The sequence below is a fragment of the Scleropages formosus genome, chromosome 22 (assembly GCF_900964775.1).
Source record: "Scleropages formosus chromosome 22, fSclFor1.1, whole genome shotgun sequence".
NCBI classification, from domain to species: domain Eukaryota; kingdom Metazoa; phylum Chordata; class Actinopteri; order Osteoglossiformes; family Osteoglossidae; genus Scleropages; species Scleropages formosus.
The window spans coordinates 16,742,306-16,764,469 of NC_041827.1; the positions used below are offsets into that span (position 1 = coordinate 16,742,306).

At 45.0% G+C, this 22,164-nt stretch overlaps 1 protein-coding gene across 2 annotated transcripts; it reads right to left on the reverse strand.

Annotated features, from left to right (window-relative positions):
• Window positions 1-1,250: 1,250 nt before the first annotated feature.
• On the reverse strand, window positions 1,251-20,734 carry dennd6a (DENN/MADD domain containing 6A). 2 transcript variants are annotated; one of them, XM_018744652.2, is made up of 20 exons: window positions 20,102-20,734; window positions 18,716-18,754; window positions 18,589-18,631; window positions 14,011-14,123; window positions 13,354-13,434; window positions 12,795-12,900; window positions 12,369-12,448; window positions 12,226-12,285; window positions 12,078-12,133; window positions 10,909-11,031; window positions 9,598-9,693; window positions 8,441-8,535; window positions 7,983-8,048; window positions 7,809-7,873; window positions 7,619-7,708; window positions 7,450-7,503; window positions 7,153-7,262; window positions 6,951-7,053; window positions 5,419-5,493; window positions 1,251-3,929 (listed from the first exon to the last, which is right to left on the reverse strand). In XM_018744652.2, the coding sequence occupies exons 1-20, from the start codon at window positions 20,324-20,326 to the stop codon at window positions 3,798-3,800; spliced, it is 1,812 nt and encodes a 603-aa protein (XP_018600168.1). In that variant the 5' UTR covers window positions 20,327-20,734; the 3' UTR covers window positions 1,251-3,797. The 2 variants fall into 2 exon arrangements, with proteins under 2 accessions (XP_018600168.1, XP_018600169.2); XM_018744653.2 differs by lacking the exon at window positions 1,251-3,929 and adding an exon at window positions 6,698-6,880 and having other exon boundaries at window positions 5,418-5,493.
• Between the last annotated feature and the right edge of the window lie 1,430 nt (window positions 20,735-22,164).

Genomic DNA, 22,164 nt, shown 5'->3' on the forward strand with positions numbered 1-22,164 from the left:
CTTAAACTACCTACCATTTTTTTACCCATGTATGCAAGTGGGCAATTTTAAAGCTGGTAGTGTATTAGTTAAAGCTACTGCCTTTGAACCCAAAGGGTGCAGGTTTGATTCCCACTTCCAGCTGTAGTACCCTTGAGCAAGGTACTTACCCTAAATTGCTCTAGTAAAAATTACCCAGCTGTATAAATGGGCAAATAACTGTAAGTTGCTTTGGAGAAAAGCATCAGCTAAATGAATAAATGTAAGTTCCTTGCTAAAGGGTAGCACAGTTTCAAGAAGGATTCACACCTGTGACCTTTGGGTCCAAAGAGAGCAACTGTAACCAATCAATAACCATTCAATCACCCCTGGCAACTTAGAACTGAAAAACACTGAAGGTGGTACAAAATTATGACCATCTTGGGATTTGGAGGTGGGAGGGAGGTTTAATCAGTGATTCACTAAACTGGCTTCACAGTATCCATTAAATTATTTTGTGCTGTAAATGTTTTATACATGCACTCCTGTTTAGGTTACAGCACATTTTTGATGTTTACATTATTCATTTAGCTGATGCTTTTCTCCAAAGCGACGTACAATGTTAAGGTTGCAGTTATCACAGGCTTACAATTATTTACCCATTTATACAGCTGGGTAATTTTTACTGGAGCAATTTAGGGTAAGTACCTTGTCAAGGGTACTACAGCTAGAGGTGGGGATCAAACCTACAACCTTTGGATCCAAAGGCAGCAGTTATAACCACAATGCTACTAGCTGTTGATTTTTGAAAAGGAGGTACTCATCTGGAATTTCAAAGTTTTGGTTTGTTGCCATGAATGGTCTGTAGGACTTTGGCATGCAAATTTGGAAATATATAAACAAAAAAGGGTTGAACTATCCCAAGATGAGCAGTCCCCTCACATTTTCAAGTCAAAATAAAAACATATCTAAACTTCCTTTTCATGCAACATGAACATGTAATAAATTAGGATAACCTGGAGATTAAGATTTAAAAAAAAAAAAAAAAGTATCCATCTAGGTTTATCTGAACAAATATTTAAATTTAGATGTAGAATTCACCAAATCAATTTTGGAATACAAAAACAACAATTCAGAGTTTGCTGTATGGAAAGGTGAAAATGCTGAGGTCTGAAATCAAGTGTGTGATATCAGGGCACCTGGCACTTTGCTGCTCTCCTGCAGAATCACTATACCTGGATGTTGAAAGGTCACAGGAGGTCAAACAAGAAAAAAGGAAGCGATTTCTGGTGTTATCAATAAAGTTTGTTTTTTTTTTTTTTCTCTCCATATTACATGTTGAAAATACAGTTAACATTTCATTTCCTGGCTTTTACTTGACCCAAATTTAAAAATACCAACTCTCATCAAGATGAACCAGGAATTTACGGGTATATGACAGAGAAATGTTCAGTTTGTTCAGACATTAAATGTTAAAATCAAATAATAAAATAGAACAGTGGTTATGGCTTCCATATAAAAAGATCAATAAAATTAACTATTGATGTCAATATGCCCAGTATAGAGTGCTGCCCCTGTGCTTCAGTTTATGTCATCCTACAAGTTAATTAAAACCAAAAGCCATGTCATTACTAATACATATGATTTTGAGCAATTAGTATTACTATACCCTTATCATGAGTAATATAGTCGTTGACCAAATATTTTCAGCAGGGAATGGCAATTTTACTTTTCAGCACATTTCAGTACAGCAACTCTAAGAATAGTGTATGAGAATAGATTTTTTTATATAAAATTCAAGCATGTTAAAATAGGTTGATCTTTAAAGTATAAAACTTCACTGGTTGCCCAACAACCAAAAGTCATAGGTTCTGCACCAGAAATCACCGTTTTAAATGGTTTCGCCATTGGGAAATTACAGGACCCCACACCTCAACTATGGAAATACACACTATCCATACTTCAAAGTGTGTGTGTGTCAGGGAGGGTGGTCGGCAGTGCTAACCTGGGCAGGAAAAGCATATGAAATTCAGTCATATCTCAGCTGAAGAAGTCTGATTGTATTGCTTACCAACATTTAATACCTGCCCCATGGAAAGGAAATCCAGGAGCCAGCAGCGAAGAGTCCTGCAGGTTTTGGACCCAGCCCAGTTACACATGCTGGGTCCAACAGATGAGGCCCATTAGAACCACTGGTCCTGGTTTTATGGAGCGTCTCACTAAAGAAACGCATTATGGCATTTAAGACCTCAGCGAGTCTGGTGGGCAGCCTCTGATGAGGTAAATGATCTCTGTATACCTGTGTGTCTCTCCCTCTCAAACACTCAGTCTCCCTCCTTCTCTCACACACACGAGAAACATTCAGTTCCAGATTAAGACAAGACTTAACTCCACGTTCATACTGTGAACACCCTCAGCCTAACAGGATCAAAGTCCACGTGCAAGAGACACACGTCACTAAATGCCGAGTATCTGAGAGACTTTCAGTGTTCACACAGGTTAGCAAGTGTCACTCCCATTTTAAACAGCCTGCCCAGTCCATATTAAAATTTTCTATAACTTCTTTGCAGAACACTTGTAAAATAAGATTTGCAACGTATGTGAGCTTCCAACACTGAAGTGAGAAAAATTAAAAGAAATCCACGCTATGAGTGTGTGTAAGGCACAGAAAAGCTAGAAGCTGCAGACTGGTTAGATGACAGTACGTTCCCAGGAGTCCCATAACGGTAAAGGAACATAGTTATGTGGGACAACCTCAGCACAACCTCCACTGCTTCAATCGATTACTTCCTCGCTTCAATTATAAGTTAAATCTAATTTCCCAAACAGGAAGCATACTTGCTTTAAATAAGGCAACTCCACCTTAAAGGACCAAATTTCAAGTCATATTTGGCCACATACCCACTGGACATGTTTTATCATAATGGTGAAAATTACAAACAAGAAAAACATGAAGTTCATGACTGGACTTTTCATACATTTAGTCTAAGCTTTAAATTAAGGCAACATGAGTTTCTTGTGTAAGGGTTTCGTCCGTGAGTTCAAGTGGGTTGATTCTGGGAAACTGGCCACAAAGTGCCCACCAGCCCAGAGTGTGAGGAAGTCAGCACTTTAGTTTTAGCAGCCGAGGTGGGGGGGGAATGAGGAATGAAGTCAGAATATACGTTCTGGTAGCGTCCTGGAGGCCCTCAGCACACGTGCTGCATGCCTGCTTCCATGCCAGAGCTGCTACACAGTTCTTGAGTCTTAGTGTCATCATAGCAAGTTAGTTAATCCAGAAGCACTTCCATAAAACAGACCAGTAGAACCTGAAGACTCTGAGCCACCTTTACAAACTCATATAGGGAAGACCGCTTCCTCACCCGTGCACCTACCCACAGGACCATTTACAAGATCTACCCATCAAGCAGAAGAAACACTTTTGACAAAGCAGTCCAAAGCAGTCTCCTGTTGAACATGTCAGCTGGACACCATCTCTAGGTGTTGGCAGTCTGGTCATCACTACATGTGGAACACCGTGAGTGATGAGGAACAGTGTCTGGGGGCATGAGAGGGGAACATCACCCCCGAGAGACCAGCAGTGGCAGAGATGCAGTCAGACAACCTGTCTCTTTGAGCAGCATCTGGCTCCACCTGCCAAAATAATGCTTGACCTCAGGTTCTGCTGGTCCTGGCAATGCCAGCATTGCACACTGTGGGGCACAAAGACATTTTAAACAAGTGTTCTATGTGTAAAAAAAAAAAAAAGAAATTAAAAGTAAAAATCCCATCCAGCAGCTGCCTCGTCTGGAAAAGTCACTGGGTACAGTTCATGATTCGGCCCCCAGTGGAGCAGCAAGTTAGGGGCTGGATGGCTTGAGCAGGATGCCCTGCAGGTCCTCAGGCAGCGTCAAGATGACCGATTCGATGTGGTTTTGTAGCCTGGCCAGGGTCCCCGCTTTGACAGGTAGCTGCTCCCTTTCTGCCTGCGCCTGGGGCACAAAGGGAAATGATTCTTCAGCAAGAAGCCCAGCACTGGCAGAAGCAGAACCAGCAGCTCACTGGAAGTCCACACACAAGGTTACACAAAAACATGGTGATACCATGGTGCGAGGAGCCAAGAGTTCTAGAGCAACATGAAAGTAACTGCTGGCAGACCTGAACCCAGTGGAACAAAAGAACCTGAGTGTCGATAAACACACCAGTACATTAAGGCCACAACTATACTTCCAACTGTGCAGCAAAAGTGCTGACACGTCTGTTCCTGGTATTTGTCTTATTGAACTTGTCAGCATGATGATACATGGGGTGGACAAATTAATGGAAACACCACACAAAAACTTAGCTTAAGTGACCAGATTACATTAACAAACACAGCTGCAAAGGGTCATCATATTAGGCTGATTCCTGATAAGCAGTGTGTGTGCACGTGTGAAGGCTGTATAAGAACTCTGACAAACAGCAGTCTGATACGAAAGTTTTTAAAAACTCAAAAAGGGCGGCACAGTGTCACAGCAAGTAGCACTGCTGTCTCACAGCGCCTGGTTGATGCGAGAGGACGTGGGTTCGATCTCCACTCAGTCTGTGTGGAGCTCGCATGTTAACCCATGTCTGTGTGAGTTTCCTCCGGGTGCTCTGGTTTCCTCCCACACTCCAAAGACATACTATTCAGGTTCCCCCATAGTGTGTGAGTGACAGAGAGACAGAGTGTGTGTGTGTGTTACACTGATGTATGGATGAGTGACCCAGTGTAAGTAGTGTATCTAGCAGTGTAAGTCACCTTGGTGAATAAGGTGTGTGGGCTGATAACACTACATAGCGTTCACTGGAAGTTGCTTTGGAGAAAAGCGTCTGCTAAATAAATAACATAAGGAAATTAACAGAGTTCCAAAGAAGCCAAATAGTCAGTGTCTGAACTGCAGGTGAGTTGAACCTGTATCTGAACTCACAGTCCAGGAGCTGTGAGGCACCAGTGCTACCTGCTGTGCCACTGTGCCATACTAGGTCGATGATATTGCACGTCCAAACTGAAATGTAGGAAGGCAGGTAAAGAATTTGTAAGTGATATCAATTAATTTTACGGAGCAAAACAACTCCATAAAACATTGTTCCATTTGTCTGGGTACTTTATATGAACTGAATACTTGAGTAATGAGTGGCATTATTCTGGTAAATGGAGTAATTTCCTTTGTACAATTCCCTACTTACCACACACTACTTCACCAGGAATAAAGGGCACAACTGTTCATCAAGACGAACACCCATCCAGCATTAAGAACAATAGCTATGATGACGACGACGACGAACCAAATTACACTTCATCTGACACTCTAAAGCAGCACTTCACTTGGTACTCAGTAAGGAGGTACAGCAAAGCTACCATACAGACCTGACCAAGCAATAAAAAAAACAGAATATTTCACTGAGCTATTTTTCCAGCTCTGGAGACCTCCCTATCAAACAGGTGAGTCCTACACTGACCAGTTTGTCCTTCAGCTTCAGCACCAGGTCCACAGTCTCCACCTCAGTGTGCTTCTGGATCCGCAGCAGGAGGTCCTGCAGAGAAGGAGAGGATGTGATCAGACCCTGGAAATGTAAAGCATTCCAGCATCACATTCTCACACAGTCATCAATTTCAACTATTTAACTAGTTAATTCAGACATTGATATGCATAATGTATTAACTATGACAAGAAAATAATAATGCATACTATGCTACTGATGCACAGGTGCCTACATGGCTCCTTGGGGTTAGTGTACATCTGTGCAGTCAGTGCCCTTTTTCATCCTTTACACCAGGACTCCCAGCCTCATCCTCATGGATGAATGACCACCCTGTTACTGCCTTCTGCTTCTCCTTCCATACATGTGCCTCTTAAAAATGTCACCATCTACAGCCCTCATCTTCTATGATGCATCTCGGTATGACCCTGCATGACTTCCTTGTCTTTCCATGATCACGTGTGTTCACTACCATGTTTTTAAAGATCCCGCTCCACTGCTCCCCCACTCTTGTCAACATATATACATATAGATACATGTGTAAAGCAACCAAATGTCTAAGTAAGTTAAAAGAATGAGTCCAAGGAACTTACCCTGAATATATCCAGAAAAAAATGATCAGAATTATTTACCCTTTTATATACTAAGTGCCTTAAACAATTTGCTTCAGAGACAGCTGGTAGCATAGTGTTAAGGCTTTAGCCTTTGGACCAAAAGGTTTCAGGTTTGAATCCCACCTCCAGCTATAGTACTCATATGCAAAGTACTAACCCTAAATTGCTCCAGTAGAATTACCCAGCTGTATAAATAGCTCACTAATTCTAGGTAACTTAATGTTGTAAATCGCTTTGGAGAAAAGTGTCAGCTACATGAGTAAATGTTTTACTGTTAGAACTGCTGCTGTCTCATAGTGCCTGGGATGCGCGAGAAGGCATGGGTTCAATCCCCGTTCAGTCTGCGTGGAGTTTGCATGTTCTCCCCGTGTCTGTATGGGTTTCCTCCAGGTGTTCCAGTTTCCTCCCACAGTCCAAAGACATGCTGTTCAGGTTCACCCATAGTGTGTGACAGAGTGAGTTCCACGGTATATGGATGAGTGACCCAGTGTAAGTAGTGTATCTAGCAGTGTAAGTCACCGTGGTGAATAAGGTGTGTGGGCTGATAACACTACGTAGATTTCACTGGAAGTCACTTTGGAGAAAAGCATCTGCTAAATAAATAAATGTATTTGTAAATGTAGAATCCAGTTCAGGAAGCTCACCCTGAGCTACAGGTGCCTACAGGGTTCTGCCTCACTGCCTGCAGTCTCTCATAGCCCATCTTTCCTCTGTGAAAGCTGTGTTCTGCCTCTGCCTCTGCCTGCCTGCATCTTCTCTCTCCAACACACTCGGAAAGATCTCTGTCTCACTCCTTGTGATCTGAGCTCTGTCTCAACAACAGCCTCCTGAAGTGCAGGGATAGGGAAACATAGTAAGAGGATTGTCTGGGAGGAGGTAAACAGAAAGCAGTCCGACCTCATCACAGAGGGCTTCCAGGTGCAGTGCCTCCAGCTTCTGGGTCATCTCCTTCCAGCGGTTCCGGAACCAGCCATCAAAGTTCGGGGACTTGAGGAACTGCCTGCAAGGGCAATGACAGGAAGGAGCTCAGAACTGAGTTAAAAGTTACGCTCACGTGTTCCTTGACAAGTAACAAAATATATGTATGGCAGATGTGCACCTGTACAGGCCAATCCAGTCCCCTTTGAGACGGGACGTAAGTTGGGGTCCTGCTTTCTCAAGGGTCTTCATGAACTCGTCCTGGCTGAAGGGCCGCAGCATAGGTGGGCTCTGTCCAGGAAGCACCAAGGTCAGTGTGAAAACTCCCTCAGTCTGTGTGTCACAAGTGCCACATCGATGCGGCATCGAGGCAGACAGCTAGATAGATAAATTTGTTCCTGTCCTCACTGGCTACATTCATCAACAAAATTAGTCACCGTTGGCAGAGCGGCTACAGACAGCAGAAGACCAGGCTTACCTTCCAAGGTGAGATGCTCTTCTGCAAAGGCATCAAACTCGCCACGTAACGCTCCTGAGGAATGGGTCAGAGGAGGAGTGTGACAGCAGCAGCAGGCCACACGTGTGTGTGGAAACACACAAAGCTGAAATGCCACAATTTACATTCTCTGCCAGTTCCAAGCTCCTACCAGTGGGATGATAAAGCTCTGTGTCAACTCCAGGAAGTGTCGCCGCAAAATTGCATTCTGGGCTGCCGAAGGCCGCTTCTGCTGGATGCCCTTTCAGTGCGACAAGTCAGAAATACGCTAAACAAGTCATCTTCTGAGGCAACTGCTCTAGAGTACGCTACGAAGAAAGAACCACAAGTCCGTCACTCACCTTCTGCAGCTGCTTGATGATTTCCTCATCTCGGTTCAGGAAGGGCTTGTAGGCACTGTACACACCTGAGACGTCGGAGCAGTACATTAGCTCGAAGCCAGAGTTCACCAAAAGAGTCTCAAGTCCACTGTCGGGGCCTAAGCACTCTCTAAGGTTCAGACTGTGACTCCTCACCTGGTTTGGAGTCCAGAGTTTTTAGATTCTTCAGCTTCTTCACCTTCATCTGCTTGGCCATCTCCCCTGAAGACGACATCGGCACAACACTGTCAAAAGCCCTTATCATACCGACACGGTCGTACAGCGCTTCTGTCAGTTTCGGGTTCCTCATTTTTAGTCACAAAAGCGGCAACAGCGGGCATAGGGCTTAGCCAAGGCCTTACGCACAGACAAGCTGGGTTTGAATCCCTGCTCCTGATGCACTAGAATTGAACAAGGTTACTACCCTGCAGTGACACAGAAAAAATTAATGCACGAAAGGGTAAATGAGTGTGAGTAGCGTGGTGTGCAAACCCCACGCTGTAATTTGCTCTGGAGAAAACCATCAGCTAAATGAATTACTACTAATAATGGTAGTAATAACCCTGCTCCTAGAACAATGGACACTAAGATTATAGAATAAGAGTAATTCTTACCCATTTGTTTCATGTCCCCGATGCGGATGATGTGAGGCCAGTGCTGGAGAGTTTTGGCAAAGAAGGGATTTGTCACACCAAGTATGACTGATGGGCTGAAAGACAACACACACACCGACACATACACATTTGTCTAAGTGACACAAAGTGACATGACACAGCAGTGCACCACCATTGCACAAAGGAAACCGCAACTTCCGCCCTTAGTCGCCACTTCCGGCTTCATCAAAGCAGGCATTTGATATTCTGTATATAATTCTGTGCTTCGGTGCCCCTTTGGCAAGGCACACAGGTTCGAGGGTGTTAGCTCAGCACCCGGACCCTGTCACACAGAAACGCAGCGCGGATAAACAAGCTAGCTGACAGGGAAACGCAGTGCAAGGCAGACAGCAGACGGTGAGGGACAGATGGAGACGGCAGTGGAGACAGCGCCAGTAAGCCCACATAAACACAGAATGGTGGGTGAGCTTTGTGCACTGAGCTACTTACACAGATTTAGCTGAACCGCTTCAGGGTAAAATCCCTTGACCGAGGGTACTGCAGCAGGAGGTGGGATTCGAACCTGCGTTCTTTGATTGCAAGGCAAACGCTCAAACCGAGAAGAGAGATTTGTGCGAAGGGTCTGACGTCAGTGTGCTCTTCCACTGGCACAGTGAGAGTGGAGGATTATGGGCACTAAAGGGCGATGTGTCAAGGAGTCATCAAACCCAAGATGTTTCTATCCCCGAGTACCCTGCACTCTCCATTCCAGAGAGAAACTTGGGAGATTTTCACTGAAATAATTATAACAATTTCACAACCTTTCATGGCCCCCCCAGAGTTTTCACGGTTGCTAAGGACACCATTGCTTCTGGTAAACTCACAACATGGCAGCAAGTGGTGCAGCAGTTCCAATCCTATCTCCTGCCGTAGTATCACTGATGAAGGTACTTACCCTGAATTGATCTAGTAAAAATTACCCTGCTGTGTGAATGGGTAAATAAGTGTGAGTAGCTTAACCCTACGTTGCTCTAAAGAAAAGCGTCAGCTAAATGAATAAATATTAATAAATGGTGTAAATAAATCTAAACGTAGAGTTGAAGTATGGTTTGGGTGACATGAGCCCGAATGCCACCCAGAGAGGGGACCCTGTGCTCACGATCGCTGCTGGGACTCACGGAGCCTGTGTCCGGGTCGTGTACTCCTTGAACTCGCTGTCGTGGATGGTGAAGTAGGGCCTGAAGTCACTGCAGTATCGCAGCGGGGAGATGCAGCTGTTACAGAACAAAGACACACACATACACAGGCAGAGGGTTACTTAACACACTCGCACTCGCTGGGTGTCCCACCGTCAGCCGTAAAAACCCCAAGAAAAGCCAGGTCAACGAAGGTCACCGTAGGGCACCATGAAGCCGGCCTGGAGGAGGAGGTCTGCGTTTACAGGCCAGTGCAAACTGCGTTGGCTTTATCCATGAGCCCTTTTGCATCCATTGCCACTTCACCTTTCCCTTGTTTTCTATGGCCAGCTAAGAACAGGAAGGACCGCAGGGTGGTGGTTGGGCAGTGCAGTGCTCAGCCCCTTGCTGGATCTCATCACCCTACCATGAGCCCCTGCTGAGGGGTTCACAGGATCAACAGCACCATTCAAACTCTGTTTAATCTGAAATGTCACCAGAGGACTCTGAATAACTCACTGTCACTACATGACAAATAAATAAGTCTGTAAAGCACAAAAAATATAGCACCTATGATTTTTGGCATTAAAAGCAATTTGTCCCATCAACTTTTTTTTTTTTAAATATTTTGATCAATATAATTTTTGACAACGAAAGCTTTGTCCTTTATTCTGGTCAAAAACAATGGCAGTTTTTGACAGTTTCGGTAGCGTAAATGGCCCAGTAGCTGATTGCGGAGCTCCTGTACTCCACAGCCTGTGGGAGATGCTGCAGGGAAACATCAGGGCTCCTCCTGTTCTGGGAAACACCTTCACACCCAGCTGGAGAGTCATATGTTCAGCACCACTGTCAGCTGACGTTTTCAGGAGCTCTCTCTCTCTCTCTCTCTCTCTCTCTCTCTCTCTCTCTCTCTCTCTCTCTCTCTGTTTGCTCTAAAGTTATCTGCAGAAAAATCTCTCCAGCTTGCTGTTAATTTTGTTGCTTTATTGCTATAATTTGTTATTTATTGTTGTAACCCAGTTATCTTCAGTTAAACTTTGAGAAAATTTTTCAAGGCACATCATAAATTAAACTATTATTATTTTCAACTTCACTGTAGTGGGTTCTCTTTCAAAAAAAACTACTGTTCAAGACAATTAGAAACATCTACTGGGGTCCATTTTACATTAGTTGAACAGTGTGATTTATCTGCATGAACAAGGGCATTTCCAGCACCACTTGTCAATGAGCAAACCTGCAGCTGGTTATTTAATGACTCATACAGTATTATACACACCTCCATCTGCCCCCCCGCAAACCTCCCTGAACACTTACCTGACCAGAGCCAACACTGTGTCTGAGGATTCCGCCGGTGACGGAGCCATGACAACCAGAGCTTCTCCTAGCAGCACGAGCTCCCACAACATCTGAATGTGAAAGAAGACTGGGGAAAAACACCTGCACACGCACACACACACACACACACACACACACACACACACACACACACACACACAAAAAGGAGGTCAATACCAGCAAGAAAGTGGCAGACAATATCTTACAGCCCAGGGTAGAAATACAGTGCTGCTTAAAAGTATGTGAACCCCTGTATCCCTTAGTTTTACCACAAAAAGGGTATTTAATGAGAATCAGTCTTCCTCATGTGACATAATATGTGTGTGTAATGATCAATTCCATATGTTGCCTTAGAGGAACTCGTGTGTATGTAGTGGAAACACGGAAGTAGTGCAGGTGGAAAAATAAGTGAACCCCAGGTTGCACTGGTTAAACCAAATAGATAAATAAAATCGGCAGTGTGAATCACAAAATTAAATTATATTAAGATTTTGTCATTTTAATATTTTATACAAGAATAATGAGAGTCCCTATAGGTTTTGCATACTTTCAAACAGCAGTGTATTCACAAAAACTTCCTCAGGAACATCAGCCAGGCAACTGACAAACTCCTGTGTGTATGGACAGGAACCGTACGTCATGTGTGCGGAGCACAGACCTGCACCTTAAGAGAGTAGACAGTCTAAGACAAACTGGCCTTCCGCCCTGCTGTGCCTGCCACCCTCTCTCTGCCTCTAGTGAAATGCAGACACACTGGGTTTCCCTTGAGCCACAGTGCTACCTTCACACACACACACACACACACACACACACACACACACACACACACACACACTATGGACAGTGGAGCAGCACCCTATGGGGTCTCTGCACTCAAGGATGCGAGCCAGACTGACTGCGTTGTTTTCCTGAAAACTCCTGTTGCCCCATCAGGACCACAGACATCATGGCAACGCAGAATGCAACCAGCTGTGTGAAAAAGACAAAGCCAACAAAGAGGAGCAGCACTGCCTCCAGGGAGACGTTGTGTGCAATTTGTCTAGTTGCCACCAGGTGGCAGAGTCTCTCATCGCCCTCAGAGTGCCATTGAGGCCCACATGTATCTGCCTTTCTGGGCATGGAGTAGAGAGTGTAGCGTCTGGACTGACCTGAAGAGGTCCACCTCATGGATGCTGGGGAGGACAATGGACACCAAGCTGTCATTCTAGAAACAGGACACAAGTACGCAGGTCAGATTCACAGCACACGCCGAAAGGGCGGAGTTTCCGTTGGAACGTAACATGGACGTGATCTCACCTCTGAGGAGTGGACTAGCTGCGACATGCCCGGCTTGTCGTAGCAGGAGGGGATCCGAACCTATAGCCATGGGCACAATAATGATCTAAGAATGAGCAGAACTGCAGCCCGAATGGGCAAGAAGACAGTTACTGAATGAGTACCTTCATGACCACGCCCATTATGGGCAGCGTTAGGACTCTGCTGGGACACGGAGCAGGCCAGCGGTCAATGTCGTTGCACGCTGAGGAAGGAACAACAGACCCATCGAGCCAACAGCAGGACACCACACTCCAAAGACAAGTTTTGATCAGCAAACCAATGGTGACCTTAGGCATAAGAAGGGCGGGACTCACAACATTCCATAAGCCACACGCAACGGATTATGTTATACCACAAAAAACATTTATACAACTGGGTAATTTTTTCTTACTGGAGCAATTTAGGCTAAGTACCTTGCTCACACAAAGCACACACACACACACACACACACACACACACACACACACACACACACACACACACACACACACACACAGCTGGTTGAGACAAAGTGCAAGAGCACAGGGGGCTATGGGCTCGAGACTCACCTGCCTCCAAACAGGGCTCCTGCTTCTCAAAATACTCTGGAGCAATGAGCTTCAGCAAGGAGTGGAAGAAGGTGACGTAGGGGAGCTTGCTGATGAGAACCAGTGACTGCATGACAGATCACAAAACACACACAGGTTTGCTCAGGGAACAGGCCTCAGTCCTTTAAAGATGCCATCCTGTGATCGATGCCCAGGTGAAAATACGATCAGCCCGCAGATTCTCTTCTCTTTCCTCACCAGTGGACTCAAAACAAGACAGACAAACATCCTGAAAGCTCCATTAACCTTTAAAGTCACATTCATCCAATGGATCCTGACAACGCTTTGCATATCATTATTAAAAAGACTTGGCGGAAATGTGTGCAGATGTTTAAACAGCGGAAAGCTGGAGTGTGGGAGCACGACCTTTATGAAGGAATATAAAAGAAACATGATCCATCAGCGTGCAGGGAGAGCAGCTTCCTTCACCACATGGCAGCCACATCAATCCCACAACTCCTCCGGGCTTTCTCTACTCTGGCAGCTAGAACCCGGGCCGAGCCGGCTGGACCTCACTCACCTTCTGGAAATAGCCCCTCTTGAGCGACTTGTCCCGCACCTGCCTGAAGTACACGTAGCCGTAGTAATGGCCCTGGTCTCTCTGCAAGTGTGAACATCGCAGGCAGGATTAGCGGCATTTTGGATTCCACACTTACATTCATTTATTTATTCAGCACCTTCTCTGCAAAATCATTTATAGTATTATATATAATTAACTTTACAGTTCTTCACCCATTTACACAGTAGGGCCATTTTTACCATTTCAGTTCAGGGAAAGTACTTTAATCAAGTATAATGTAGTAGAAGGTGGCATTCAAACCTAGAAGGCTTTAACCATTATGCCCCCTGCTGCCCCTGACTGCTCTCCCTCTTTATTGAAACTGGAATTTAATAACAAATCAGCATGCACACAAACTCCAAGTGGGTGACAGCAGCATTCCTGCGAAATGTGCTCACCATTTGCATCATTCAGCCCAGAGCAGTGTGTGTGCGTCTGATTACTGTACATCAAAACCATGAAGTGAGCAATGAACCAAGTTTAAATTCAGTGACTCAAGAAAGAGAAGCAAGAATGAAGGTGAACGGTTTGAGTTCAAGCTTTACAGTCAATGCAGTCATTTCAAGGGCAGCACAATGTTCACCCCACCCGGCCCTTGAACCCTGGGTACTCCCTGACCTTGAGGCAGACGGGTGCGTCCCTGTCGAAGTGCTCCAGGAAGCAGCCAAGGGAGGACTTCCTGCCTGCAGCCTGACGGAAACGGAAGCAGAACTGCGTGTCGCCCAGGCATCCTGTACGGGGCCAAGGAAACAGGGAGAGATCTGAGCATGTCTGAGACATGAGCTCATCTCTCTCTCGCGCACACAGGTGAGGACGTGAGCAGAAAACCCGGGCGGTGGGACTGGGATCTATGTCACAGGTCTCATCAGCAACACTACTGGAGCTTCCGTGTGTGTGTGTGTGTGTGTGTGTGTGTGTGTGTCAGGTGCCTCACATAGCGCCTTCAGTCAAAACACACTCCTTACACCAGTCTCTTTAATCCTACTCATCCCTCCAGCCCAAAGCAGCATATAGCCACAGGCATTCCTTTCCTTGTGTACCCTAACTTACAACCCGTGTCTCCAGGACAGGCTCTGGACTACTAGGACCTGGGGCAGGACAAGGGGTTAGTGGTTAGACGACAGATTCTAAATCACCAACGTCAATCTACCACAATGAATTCTTTTCACGTGTTTTAGCCGGATGAGTTCACTTCACTCTGGGCTGATGGGTAAATTCAATATGTGAGGCTGAAGACATCGCCAGACTTTGTTTCACCCAAGAGAGCTCTGATGAATATGATGTGCGGAAACATCACATGTTGCTCATTGTAACAAGTCCCCCAATTCATCCATCATTTACAGACCTTGCCAAGAGTTTTGTGCCCACTCTCATTCGGGATGTTCATGGACAGGACGTCAAAGTGCAGCCGACGCTTGGAGGGTGTCCAGCTGGGGACACTGAGGGTGGCATTTCTGCTTTTGGCCCATCATGTTTTAGGTGATGACCAAAGGAACACGATCATGGTTACAAATGGCTGCCCTGACATTTCTCCACAGGATCACTGGGCCAGCTTTCTAGCCAGCCCCGAGTAGAACTGCCACTCCTCCAGGTCGAGAGGTAGCAGCTCTGGTGGTTGGGGCCCCTGGTCGGCTCCGGCTAGAGTGATATTGGGCACGTCTCACTGGGAGAAGACCCTGTGGGAGACCCAGGATACGCTGGAGAGACTATATCTCACGGTTGACTGGGAACATCTCTGGACTCTCAAGTGGACCTGAAGGCTGGAGCTCAGAGAAAAAGGTTTGGCCATCCTGCTCATCCTGATACTGGCATGACCTTCAAGCAGGACAAGGATGAGGAAACTAAACCAAGCAAATTCCAGAGTGCTGGAGGCCAACAGCATCTGCAGAGGACTGTCAAGTTCCCATGCTTCAGTCGGCTACAACACACACACACAAACTTAAGTGGAACTCGTGACTTGGATTCAGCAACATTTGATCACTGTCGCCAAGTTTCCATGGAAACCAAATTGCCTGCCTCATCAGAGAGCTTGGCACCCACTGCCATCAACCCTCCGGGATCTTCAACATGTCGCTGATCTGTCCCAAACTGGGTGACCTCCCCACCTCACATGGTCATGTGGACACAAGGCAAGGAAGAGGAGAGACACACACACACACACACACACACACACACACACACACACACACACACACACACACACACACACACACACACACTACAACTCATGTAAATCAGTTCTAACACATTAATGAACCTGAATAACACATTCATGACTTCATGCGTCTCCTCGTCACTCATACAGGTCATCTCTTTGTTGGCTACGAGGTGAGACGCAGCCCCGGAGCCACTGAGACAGCATTTAAGTCATCCAGTTTACACATAGACACACTTCCCTCCTGATCTCTTATGTGCTCCATAAATTTACACTACATCCTGTCATGAATACCGTTGTATTCCCTACCATCTCTATACACAGTTACCCATGTGATGTGTACTAGTTTCAAAGGTGACATCACACACTGACTGTACGCCGCATGTCTATGTATACCTCAATCTGTTTATGATGTACTTGTGTACATTGCTTTGGAGAAAAGTGACTGCTATAGTAATAAATACAAATGTAAATAACTCGCCTTTGTCAGCCATCCAGTTGTCCACTGGTCGTATGATAACCAGCACTCGAGTCATTTGAAACTTGGAGTATGCCATTTGCCATCAACCCAGTAAAGAGTTCAGCGTTCACCACCAGTGCACTCCCTACAGAGCCATTACTGGAGTTTCATTTATTTAATAAGAAGGAACACAAACATCTTCAGGCAGGAGCAGGAAACTCAAGCCCTCGGAGGCCAAAGGACACACTGGATGGATGCCACCTTTAAAGAAATGCGCAAGACCGTTCTACAACATCCTCCAGCTCAGGTTACGGGTACACTTACTTATTTAGCGGACACTTTTCTCCAAATTTCAGAGAACAGTACAAAAAGTGCATTACATCAACAGAAGGATGGACACAAATGCAAAAATGGGCTTCTTGAGTACTATCAATTGTCACAAAGCACCGTACAAACCAGCACACATTACATTAGTAGCTGCACACAGTTTTTTCCTTTTTTACAGATAATGTAGTACATTTAAATACAGATTTAATGCAGGATAAAGTTAGGTGATAAATACATATTTGGTTTAAAACCTCCAGACCAGAACAAGCACTCACTTCCTGGTTTTGATACGAAAACCACAACTACATAATCTAATCCTGTCAGCTAAGAACACTGTAAAGTATTCTATCAGTACATCCTCTTGAGACTAAACCATTTAAGTCTGTCCACTGTAGAAGAGACGTTTTTAACAGCATCTCCCAGACTGTGCATACTATAGTGCTGAGTCCCAATGCACCTTAGAGAGGATACAACACTTTTAAGTGGGCCAGCTGGTAGTGCAGTGGTTACAGCTGTTGCTTTTGGTCCCAAAAGTTACAGGTTTGAATCCCACCTCTGGCTGTAGTACCCTTGAGCAAGGTGCTTACCCTAAATAGCTCCAGTAAAATTATACAGCTGTATAAATGGGTAAATAATTGTAAGTAGATTGACATGTTAAATCGCTCTGGACAAAAGTGTCAGGTAACTGATAGCACATGTTGGGGGGGGTTGCTTGGAGAACTTCCTAGAAATCCCAGAAATATGTTCTTGGTGTCAAGATGTTGGAATTAATTTCTTGTGCCTTTCTTTCCAATTAAGCTGTAATCAGCAGTGCTGACTCGTGCTCTGCCGTCCTCAACATCTGATAAACTTGATCCTTTCAAGACAAAAAAAAAAAAAAGAAAAAAAGAAACCAACAGCCAACATCAGCTTCAATCCAGAAAGAGTCCCGCCGCGTTGACTTGGACTGAAAACCGTACAACATTGTGGCTCCTGAAACTTATTTTAGGATTGGACTTATGTTCACTGCCAGTTTCTTCAAGCTGAAGAGAAGAAGCATGAATGAGAGTCAGAAGTGTTATGGGTTCTAAGCCCCATCAACATGGCTTCACTGCACGAGAGAGAAGAAACAGCCTCAATTTCCTCCGTTGCCTACATCTTTGGCCAGCGTAGGTATTTATGGGCTTCACCAGAACAGATACCATAGTGGTCAGACCCAAAGGTTGTAGGATCAAATCCCACCTCCTGCTGTAGTACTCCTGAGTAAAGTACTCACCCTGAATTTCTCCTGTAAACACTACCCAGGTGTATAAACAGTTAAAATCATTTTAGAAAGCTAATTATGTGGCTTTGGAGAAAAGCGTTGGCTAACTGAATAAATGCAAATGTCAACAACAGGGAACGGAGAGTTGCTCATAGGAACGGAACACCTCTCTAGCTCGGCACTGCAACATTTGCTCAGGACACACACTTCCCACGAAGATCACCGCCGAGAAAAATGTGTCACACGGACACTGCAAACTCATCACTGAAAAGCAATCATGTCACACGTTCAGAGGGAATGTCTAGAAAAGTCGAGTGCAAATGGAATTCTCTTGATGCTTTAACGAGGGCTCGGGTTTGATGACGTGGCTGAGAGGCTCTCGTTGTCACTCCAATACGTATTTGTTCTTCTTGTGACTTCAGGCACTCCCTCCTCGATGAGTCGCTCTTCTGCCTGTGTTCCTCCGCTTGCCGCACTGATCCTCACACAGCTCGTTCTTATTACCCATGAAGAGAGCCCACATGTTGTGCATGATCTTCTTCATGGACACCTCTCCCTCATCACCTTCTCCACAGTGGGCCTACAGCCTTCTGTCCACGCCCTCATCATATGCTGGCCAACCCTTCAAATGTCCTCACCAGTAGGAGGACTTGGCTTGGGCCTAGGTTGACCTACCCATCAACCACGATGGAGAATAAACCCGGTCTATGCAGCCCAAGCGCTAGGAGCAGGACGAATGAAGGCCATGTAGAGATGATGACATGTGCAGCAATGGCTAAAAAAGCGCAATGTGGTTCTCCACTTACATTTATTCATTCAGCAAATCCAACCCCAAACAAGTCAGAACATCTGACAGTGAGGGAGAAAAGAGCAACAGCGAAGCATGATGAGAAATGTGCGCTGTTGACTCAGCCCCTTGAGCCTCTGCATGTGGACACACAACCATGCAGCGTACAGGACACGCAGCAGTTTCCAACCCAACACACAGCCACAGAGAAACAAGAGACTTACCCGAGTTGGAGTCCGGGAAGGACAAGTAGCAGATACTTGTCTTCTGAAATGATAAACACGTCACTGTTATACATTTTTCTCCGCACAGGTCAGCGAAAGAAGAAGAGAAGATGTTCTCCACACTGACCTCCTTGTCTGTGAGCTTCGAATGGTGAGGGTAAATGACCTGAAAGAGAAACGAATGTCTGTTGAATCACCACACCAGCTCTCAGCACCTCTCTCTTCACCAAGTATTGCAAACAACAAGACAGCAGGAGGCATCATGGTTAGAGACGGTGCCTTGCACTTGAAGGACCTAGGTTTAAACCCCACATTCTGCTGTAATGCCCTCGATCATGGCGGTTATCCTAAATTTACACAATTAAAATAACCTTGCAGTTTCAGGAAAACCAGTGTAAGTTGCCTCGCAGAGAAGAAACAGACAAATAAAAAAATGTAACTAGAGAAATCTGACTCCAAAAACAATGATCGTTCAATCTCAGCGGCCACGAGATGGCGAAGTCGTTAAAGGATGGAGGTTCCGACCAAGATCTTGCCGAGCTCTACCAATTTAACTGGGATTAACAAAAATCTCTCTGTATAAAATTGATGAAGGGGTTTCAGGAATAAGTGCCGTGTGTGACACTTCAAAGACACAAATTGACATAGAGAGCTCTTACATGAGGACCTCAGAATATCAATAATGACGACATATTTACAGACTAAGACTCAACAGGGATGTCACAAAGACCTCCTGGATCACACCGGCAGAGGAATGCGATCAATACGGTTTGTCATACGGTCAATGTAAAGGACAAATAAAAAGGCACTCATTTATTTATCAGAGGAAAGGAAAACGCAGAGAATTTGCACAAACCAAAGTTGCAGATGAGCCGTTTGTGAGCTCAGCCCCATCTTTCTCGTTGGACAATTTAGTAATGAAGCACTCAAACACACTGGCCCTATTATAGCCTAAATGATGATTATTATTAATAATAAAGATTATTAGTCACTAATCTCCTGCATGCAGCGACTCCAGCCAAAGTATGTGCCAGAGAAAAAGTATTAGACACACTTCTGTTCTGTGTCAAGTTCTTCATTTGTTGCTCACACACTTGTTTATACTGCAAAAATATGAAATGTAAAAGGGAAGTGAGAGGAAACCAGAAAGACAGCTGAAAAAATAAATAAACCAGCTGTACACACTGGGTGGGTTTAACACTGGAGGTAGTAAGTTACAGGAGCGCTGTGTAACCCTGAACGGCAGTTTAACACTAACACTATCACTCGCTGCATCATTTTAACACTCACACTGCAACACTTAACACTACTAGTCCAGTGTACGATTTGTACCACTAACACCGCGACACTGCATCGCTGTAACACTCGTTAACGCGGCAGAGTGTTAGCGCGCGCTCTTCACAGTCACTCGGGCGCGAGCCACCACTGACTTCACTGCGCGAGCCGACCCGTTATCCTCCACTCACTGCTCAGCGACTGTTCCGCGTCACAGCCCACCGTTTTTTTTTTTTACCTCCACCGCCTGTCCGAGCTCTAGGTCGAAGCCCACCACGCAGATACAGTGCAGCCAGGCGGAGAAGCGGTCCCACGGCAGAAGCAACGGCTCCGCAAGGCTCTCGTCACCCGGCCCGACCTCGGGCGCCTCGATCGCCGGGGAGACAGCGCTCGCATCCCGCTCCTGGAGATCCTCGGCCTCCTCCATCTGCTCCTCCGCTTCGCCTTGAGCCCGCGAGGCCATCGTCCCTCGCGATCACTGCCGGAGCTCGTCTTCTCCCAGCTGGAACCGAGTGGCCGACTCCACAACTTCCTCGTGGAAACAGAAAAACAAAAAAAAAAAAAAAAAAAAAAAATTCAGAAGAAGCAAGGGGGGGAAAATACCGGAGCGACGTCCGGACGCCTACGTCAGACGCTGTGCACGTCGCTGCGGGGCGGGACGTCAGCGCGTTTCGCGAGAGCTCAGAGCGCGAGTTGCCAGACGCGTGAGAGGATTTACCGCGTCAGGACAGGGGCGCGAGCGTAGCGGGCGCGAGCCTGGTTTGAAGGATTCTGGTCGGTCCTCAATACACTGGAAGTTACTTGGTTTTCCTCTGATTTCTCCTCTCCTATTTAAGCATGTTTATGATTGGATTTCACAAATGTGACAGAGACGACGATAGCTACCATAATTAACCTTATATATATTAAAATTATTTATTCATTTAGTAGTTAATTAAATTATTTAATTAATAGATAAATAAATAATAGAATTAACCTTATATCTTATATACCATAATATAATTAACCTTATCTTTTCATTAACCAATATTATTCTTACTCATTTGTGATGAATAAGTCTTTATTTACTTTTTCTGTATATTTATATCTTTATATTTCTTTTTAATTTATTAGTTGACTTTGTGTCTTTATTTTTAAATGTTCTTTGTTTATTCTTTCTGGCATTGTTGTTTGTTGAAATATTTGGATCTGGTGCCATGTTTTCTTTATGATCCTGACTTTTGTAATTACTGCTTTTTGTCAGTAAAGTTTGTTTTTAAAAGATAAATGGCGGTTTAAAGGATTTTCTGCAGCGCCTGTTAATACTTTACAGCAGCACGTAATAATGGCAATAGTCGTATTAAGTTGAAATAGAGAACATCCCCAAGATCCAGTCCTTTTCGCAGTGTCAGTGCTGCCCCTGTGTCCCCATATATTGTTGAACCTCAACCCCTTGCAGCTCTCATGATGGACAGTAAATTACAGGGTGTTTGGGTCGCTGGCGGACACATCCTCAGTAGGCAGTTGTCAGACACCCTATAATTTCCTTAGGGACTCGTGGCAAATTTCAGCAGCTATTGCTCTAATTGCAGAATTCTCAAAATTATCAGGACTTTCTCTACGCTTCAACAAATCAAATGCGAGTTAGTGATTATCAAAAACAGTCTATGTTGTTTTCCAGTAATAAAATGTGACATTTGGGTGAAACAATGCAAGATAATGCAAGAAGTTTATTGTATCTAATTCTGTTTGTTGAAAAAACTCAGAAGTTAAGCCCCTGGTCACAGAGAGATCCATCATTCAGAGGAAGAACTCTACTGGCACTATGGTTCGAAGACTCCCCCAGACTGACACACACTGATTATGCACTTATTAAAAATATTAATAAGATGCTGTTCAACTTCACATGGAAGAGCAGCACTTCATTATGTTAAAAATCTCTTACAATGAACACAAATGCGTGTGGGGTGTGAATTTACTCAACTTAGTAACATTGAATGACACATTTAGAACAAACTGGCTCAAGCAATTCCTTAGTTCTCCTTCTTCAATTTGGAATCTCACCCCACAGTATGTTTCCTCTAAGACGGGTGGCCTCTGATTTCTCTTAACATGTAATTACAGTGTCAAAATTGCCATCAAACCCTCCAGTTTACATAAGCAGATACTCTTAGCCTGGTCTCTATTTTACAAACATAACTTCACACACGCGGTCTGAAACCACTTGTACCGAGTGGGATCGCGGTGAACCGGAGCCCAACCTGGCAACACAAGCCATAAAGCTAGAGGGGGAGGGGACACACCCAGGACGGGATGCCAGTC